The 7001-nt window shown below is 44.0% G+C and overlaps 1 protein-coding gene across 4 annotated transcripts in view; it reads right to left on the bottom strand.

The window, feature by feature from the left end:
• Positions 1-1947: 1947 nt before the first annotated feature.
• The window catches only part of LOC115456823 (NADPH--cytochrome P450 reductase), a 260347-nt gene continuing 255293 nt past the window's right edge, over positions 1948-7001 (bottom strand). For all 4 annotated transcript variants that reach the window (XM_030186142.1, XM_030186140.1, XM_030186143.1 and 1 more), the window contains 2 exons: positions 6625-6710; positions 1948-3557 (listed from right to left, as the gene is read on the bottom strand). In XM_030186142.1, the coding sequence (XP_030042002.1) occupies positions 3413-3557; positions 6625-6710 (231 nt within the window). In that variant the 3' untranslated portion in view covers positions 1948-3412. The remainder of the gene's footprint in view (positions 3558-6624; positions 6711-7001) is intronic.

The following is a 7001-nucleotide window of genomic DNA, read 5'->3' as shown; positions in this document are numbered from 1 at the left end:
CTAATTGGTTACACCAATTCCATTCTTGATAGCCTTTGTGCTTTTTTTAAAGATTGCTTTTGTGGGAGGGGGTAGGGACTGCTGGGGGGGGGGAGGGTTGAAGGGTAGGAAGTTATGATGTTTAGAGTTAGGGGAATTGAGTCGTTAAAGGGCATTATGAGGAGGTTGGGGGGGGGGGGGGGAGGGATGGAAAGTTAAAAAAAGACCTGTATGCCTATTTTGAATTGTGTTGATGTGACTGGGAGTCAGTTGATATTGTTTATATTACAACATGTGATGGCTTTAATAAGAATGATTACACAATAAAGCAAGGGTATAGTGGGGATGAGGGGTGGGGAGAGGGAAGAAAACTTACAGCAAAAGTTTGATGACACTTCAGTCAAAGGTTTTGTTAAAGAAGACAGAGATTTGTATTAAGTACATGTTTATTGATCTTTATATGCTGTAAACTGTGACATCAATAAAAAGTTAAAATATAAAGATTGCTTTTGCTGTGTACTCTGACCCTCTCCATTGGACTTGCAATGCACAGCATTCTAACATGTGATGAAAAAACAAAAATCTCATTCCCACTGCAGTAAACTAATAGCGTGGAAAATTACCCTGGTATTAAATGGGCAATGACAGAAAACAGCACCCACCATTGTGGTAATCTGTTGTGCCTACTGCATTGGTCTCCCTTCCACCCCCTAACCTCAGCCTGAAAATTCTGTGGTACTCCAGTGAGCTCCAGACCCTGAACTCCCCTGGAGTTACCTGGTCCAGAGTACCCCTAGTCAGAGTACCTGGCACAGGGATAACCTCAACTAGACAGCCTCCATCCCTTCCAGACCAATATTACTTAGCTGTTCCAGGGAGGCATCCAGCAGCCTCCTCTTACCACCAGCATCTTGTAAAACAGCAGCACCTGTGTAGCATGACATTAAACAAGTGGGGAAAGCATGTAGAACATACGTGTGTGTGGTCTAGAGGGGAAGGGTAGTTTGAATGAAGCCATACCAAAACTAGTTTGTAGATGTCAAAATGTCAACAGAATTCAAAACAATGGATTTTATTGTTTAACCACAAGATGCCACTGCAGGTGGGTCTGTAGGTAGTATGTTTAGTAATTCCAATTGTATGAGTAGTTGGACTTGTAGTAATGCCTTCCTAGTGAACTTGGGGTAGGTTTGGCTGTTATTTTTTTATTATTATTTTTATTGATAAACCACTTTGGCTTGAACTTTCTTCCAAGAAAACAGTGTATAAATGTGATAAAAGAATAAAATGTGATAAAATGTTCAAGAAGGCATACCATAAACATCCATCTAAATAATAAGACTTTACATGATCTAGACAAAACCAAAATCTTATCACTTGACTGATTAACCTCTTTGCTAGAAATGAACCACCACTAATACTTTAATCCTTATGTCGAATATGATCGCTTTAGTCAATGACAATGTATGTTACAATCCAAGTTATCATTTAGGAACCTTCATGCAATACCATAATGTATCCTTCTTTACCATGTATGTATGCACATGGTATATATATATATATATATATATATATATATATATATATATATATATATATATATATATATATACCATGATCTATTCCATGTATGTTACCATGTATGTATGCACCTTAACGCAATACCACTTGTAATTCTGCTACCCGGAAATGGCAACCGCCCTTACGGCAAATGTAAGCCACATTGAGCCTGGAAATTGGTGGGAAAATGTGGGATACAAATCCTACAAATAAATACATAAATAAAACTAGGGATGGATTTTCACCCCCCCCCCCCCCACTTAATTTGTTTAAACTGGGAAAATAGGGCCAACAATGTAAATGTTAACCTCCCCCCCACCCAAAAAAGTTTTACTGCATCTAACACACATCCTCTTACATTCACCAGCTGCACAATTCCACGTCTTTCTGTAACAGTGTTATTGTGACACAATACAAATCTTTTAATTCTAACAGAGAAGACAGATTTCGTTCTTGTATGCAAAATAGTGAATAACTATTTTATTCCAAGGGGAAGAAGTATTTAAAAATTATTTACATACAATGGACAAATTATGTGGCACAATATATTTTTCCTTTTCTGAAACTTCCAAAACCCCACATGATAATTTACAATAGATTCTAAAATCAGCTGTTTCTACAGAACAAGTACAAGGTCCATCGTGTTGTTCAGAAAAAATCCAAGGTAAGGGACACTAACCGTACCCAACTGGAGTTGTTGTACACACACTGCCAAAGGCCAATGCCTCAGTTGTGGGGTTCTGGGAGTATTTCTACCACCAATGAAGCAGAGCTGCTCTTGCACCTACTGTAGAAGGAATCACTTAGTCCTCCACTCTCCCATTATGCAGTTTGTGCTTCCAGAACTGGCTTTGATATTTAATCCCCAATGCTAGAAAGTGCCTGTGCTGCAGTTATTCCAAGTGCACTCACAGGCAAGAGATAATAAATGACTGAAGTTTTCTTAGATTTTGCACTTAACGGTAAGCCACTGGGACACCCTGCTCTATGTCCCGGAAAAAGCACGTACCTCAATTGAGTATTCTAGTACCTGCCTGTATTATTAAAGGCTCATTCTATGTGTACTGATTGAGAAGCAGGAATCTTGCAGGATTCCAGTTAACTACATTTACAGGAAAAAAAGGCAACTTGTAGCAAGACTGTTTGAAGGTGGGAGACAAAGATAGACAGGTATATGGTGTTGTCTGATAACTAGTCAGTGAAGTTCCACTACAGGTGAAGGTCAGCTGTGCATGGCTCCCAGTCACAAAAGCCAATAAGACAGTTATATTAGTTAACATGCAGTGAAAGACTGCAAACCAATCTGGATAAGACGTACTATGCTATCTAAGTTCCAAGTGGGGGCTGTGCTTATGGAGGGCTCACACCCCCTATGAGAACACCTTGATTTGGTCCTATCCCGTCCTGCACAATAACTTGCATGTGGGGCAGAGTCCAAGCATGGCACTAAGACAATTAGCAGCAGCCACAGCAGAACTGCCCCATCTTGCTCTCACTTATGCTCTAATTACATGTGCAATACAAAAATGAAAAATAAAAAGGGAGCCAGCAAATCCCTCTGTGCCAGCAACTCAGTAATAAAAAGTGGCACAATTAAAAGTGTGTTTAGCTGTTTAACACTGCACGAGGGCAGCTGGTCCTAATCATGGAGATCTATAATTATTAGGCACAAAAATGACTACTTCCTTGCCACCCAAAAGAAGTGGCTCTATTGTAGAAATTCTAGATATAAGTCTGTGGATGAATAGAGCAGGAGAACCTGTGACTGGATCTAAAGGCTTAATTTCTTAGTCTGTTCGGGTCCCCAGGCCACAGTCACCCACAGGATCCTCCGTTTCTATGTGCACACACACCCTTTTCCCAAAGTCTTTTCTTAGCTCCATACATCCAGAGAATAGCGGCCCTTGGTCATCAGCTTCTTCACGTAGTCCACAGCCTGTGCATGGTCCATCTTGCCATACTCTGCCACAATCTCGTAGAAGGCATTCTGTACGTCCCGCGCCATGTTGCGGGCATCACTGAGAAAACAAAACCAAACAAAAACTTAAGAGCGCATGTAAAGGCTGAAACAGAATGGGTACAAGAACTCATCACCTCCACCAGCAAAGGCAGAAAGCGGCACAAGCCAAAAACAAAAATAAAATTAGACCATAATAAAAAACTCTGGCACCCACTCTGTAAACAAAGCAGATTGCTTCAAAAGAACTGTGCTATGTCAAACATGGAACCTACAGTGAACAGGTGCAGCTCTCTTGTAGCTGTCAGAACTGCATAGCATGCAAGTCTTAAACCATGAATTACTTTCAGACTGGATATAGCAGCAGTAGTTTGCGTTCTTCCTGCTCAGGGTGCTAGCAATCAACAGAACAAACCCAAACAGGTATGTTTTATATTCAAGGAGAAAATGATGGAACAGTACAAGAGCTCCCTGATCTCTTCCCATGGTTTCCACTATCATCTTTATGCTGACGACACCCAGCTTTCTCTCTCCACACCAGAAATCACTGCGGAAACCCAGGCCAAGGTATCGGCCTGCTTATCCGACATTGCTACTACTACTACTACTTAACATTTCTAGAGCGCTACTAGGGTTACGCAGCGCTGTACAATTTAACAAAGAGAGACAGTCCCTGCTCAAAGAGCTTACAATCTAATAGACAAGTGAACGGTCGGTCCGATCGGGGCAGTCAAATTGGGGCAGTCTGGATTCACTGAACGGTAAGGGTTAGGTGCCGAACGCAGCATTGAAGAGGTGGGCTTTAAGCAAAGACTTGAAGATGGGCAGGGAGGGGCTTGGCGTAAGGGTTCAGGAAGGTTGTTCCAAGCATAGGGTGAGGCGAGGCAGAATGAGCGGAGCCTGGAGTTGGCGGTGGTGGAGAAGGGTACTGAGAGGAGGGATTTATCCTGTGAACGGAGGTTACGGGCGGGAACGTAAGGGGAGATGAGGGTAGAGAGGTAGTGAGGGGCAGCAGACTGAGTGCATTTGTAGGTAAGAAGGAGAAGCTTGAATTGAATGCGGTATCTGATCGGAAGCCAGTGAAGTGACCTGAGGAGAGGGGTGATATGAGTATATCGGTTCTGGCGGAATATGAGACGTGCAGCAGAGTTCTGAACAGACCGAAGGGGGGATAGATGGCTAAGTGGGAGGCCGGTGAGGAGTAAGTTGCAGTAGTCCAGGCGAGAGGTAATGAGAGCGTGGACGAGAGTTCGGGTGGTGTGTTCAGAGAGGAAAGGGCGAATTTTGCTGATGTTAAAGAGGAAGAAGCGACAGGTCTTGGCTATCTGCTGGATATGCGCAGAGAAGGAAAGAGAGGAGTCAAAGATGACTCCGAGGTTGCGGGCAGATGAGACGGGGAGGATGAGGGTGTTATCAACTGAGATAGAAAGTGGAGGAAGAGGAGAAGTGGGTTTTGGTGGAAAGACGATAAGCTCGGTCTTGGACATGTTCAGTTTCAGGTGGCGGTTGGACATCCAGGCAGCAATGTCGGATAAGCAGGCCGATACCTTTGCCTGGGTCTCCGCGGTGATGTCTGGTGTGGAGAGATACAGTTGGGTGTCATCAGCATAGAGATGATACATTGCTGCCTGGATGTCCAACCGCCACCTGAAACTGAACATGGCCAAGACTGAACTTATTGTGTTCCCACCCAAACCCACTTCTCCTCGCCCTTCACTCTCTATCTCAGTTGATAACACCCTCATCGTCCCCGTCTCATCTGCCCGCAACCTCTGTGTCATCGACTCCTCCCTCTCCTTCTCTGCACATATCCAGCAGATAGCCAAGACCTGTCGCTTCTTCCTCAATAACATTAGCAAAATTCGCCCCTTCCTCTCCGAGCACACCACTCGAACTCTCATCCACTCTCTCATTACCTCTCGCCTTGACTACTGCAACCTACTCCTCACCGGCCTCCCACTTAGCCATCTATCCCCCCTTCAGTCCATTCAGAACTCTGCCGCAAGTCTTATCTTCCGCCTTAACCGATACACTCATATCACCCCTCTCCTCAAGTCACTTCACTGGCTTCTGATCAGATACCGCATTCAATTCAAGCTTCTCCTACTCACCTACAAATGCACTCGATCTGCAGCCCCTCCTTACCTCTCTACCCTGATCTCCCCTTACGTCCCTACCCGTAACCTCCGCTCTCAAGACAAATCCCTCCTTTCAGTACCCGTCTCCACCACCGCCAACTCTAGGCTTCGCCCTTTCTGCCTCGCTTCACCCCATGCTTGGAACAAACTCCCTGAGCCCATACGCCGGGCCCCCTCCCTACCCACCTTCAAATCATTGCTCAAAGCCCACCTCTTCTCAGGAAATCTCAACTACCCCAACTTGACATTTCGTCCTTTAGATTGTAAGCTCTTCTGAGCAGGGACCGTCCTTATTCGTTAATTTGTACAGTGCTGCGTAACCCTAGTAGCGCTCTAGAAATGTTAAGTAGTAGTAGTAGTAGTTTTATATTCAAGGAGAAAATGATGGAACAGTACAAGAGCAGATGTGATGGCAGACCTCATCTTCCTACTGAAGGGATATAGACAGAAAATATTAGAAGTTCCAACCACCATAGTTCATATACAGAAGAACTAAATACTTTTTTTGGATTTTTAGTCCACATTTCCAAAAGATGAACAAGGTGGCTTATAGTAAGTCCCTGGCCCAAAGAGTTTATAATCTAAATGAGTACCTGAGGAAAAAGGAAAGATTGATTTGCCCAAGGTCGCAGCAAGAGCTGGGAGAAGTGCAAGCCATTTACTTTTCTCCCACAACACAATGCGAGTCTGGGTGCTGGTATTCACCAGGGCATCCAAACTAACGTTTAGCTTTTCCAATCCCAAGCAATAAACTTGAGGCCGGAAGGAGACACTTTGACCCACTTTGTCCTGCAAGAACTCAGCATCTCTCATGTCAGATTTTAGACATATAAAAGGGCATGAGATTTTAGCTAGTCTTGCCAAAGGAGAACAATAAATAGCAGTGCTCCCTGGGATGGGAGCTAGCAAACAAGAACTGGATTGAAGTAGAGGTAACGTAAGGGCAGGCTTCCACAGATGGATCTGCAAGATTAAGGGCTTTCTACTCACCCGCAGACGTAGATATGTGCATTATCCTCACTGATTAGCTTCCAAACATTTTCTTTGTTTTTCTTCAGCAAGTGTTGGACATAAATCTGTTGGCAATGTAAAGGGGAAAGTAGTTAGAAGAGTGATACGGTAAATAAGCCCACAGAAAGATGAACCAGTGAGGTCCTAGGTTCAATTCCTGAACTTGGCTTCTGCTCCTCAGGATCAGTGGAAGCACTCACAGCCAATGGATGGGCATTTCAAAGACCACTGGCTGGACTTACAGTGGACTGAGTAGTTTGTGACCCCTGGGCAAGGGCAGTCAATACATGAGCTGGGTTCTATCGAGGGCCATAGAAAACAAAAGAACTGCCCAATTCCAGGAGTGAGATTTTTTT

The sequence above is a fragment of the Microcaecilia unicolor genome, chromosome 13 (genome assembly GCF_901765095.1).
Source record: "Microcaecilia unicolor chromosome 13, aMicUni1.1, whole genome shotgun sequence".
Lineage (NCBI taxonomy): Eukaryota > Metazoa > Chordata > Amphibia > Gymnophiona > Siphonopidae > Microcaecilia > Microcaecilia unicolor.
Note: the sequence above shows the minus strand (reverse complement) of the source record. Positions and strands in the feature narration are given on the sequence as shown.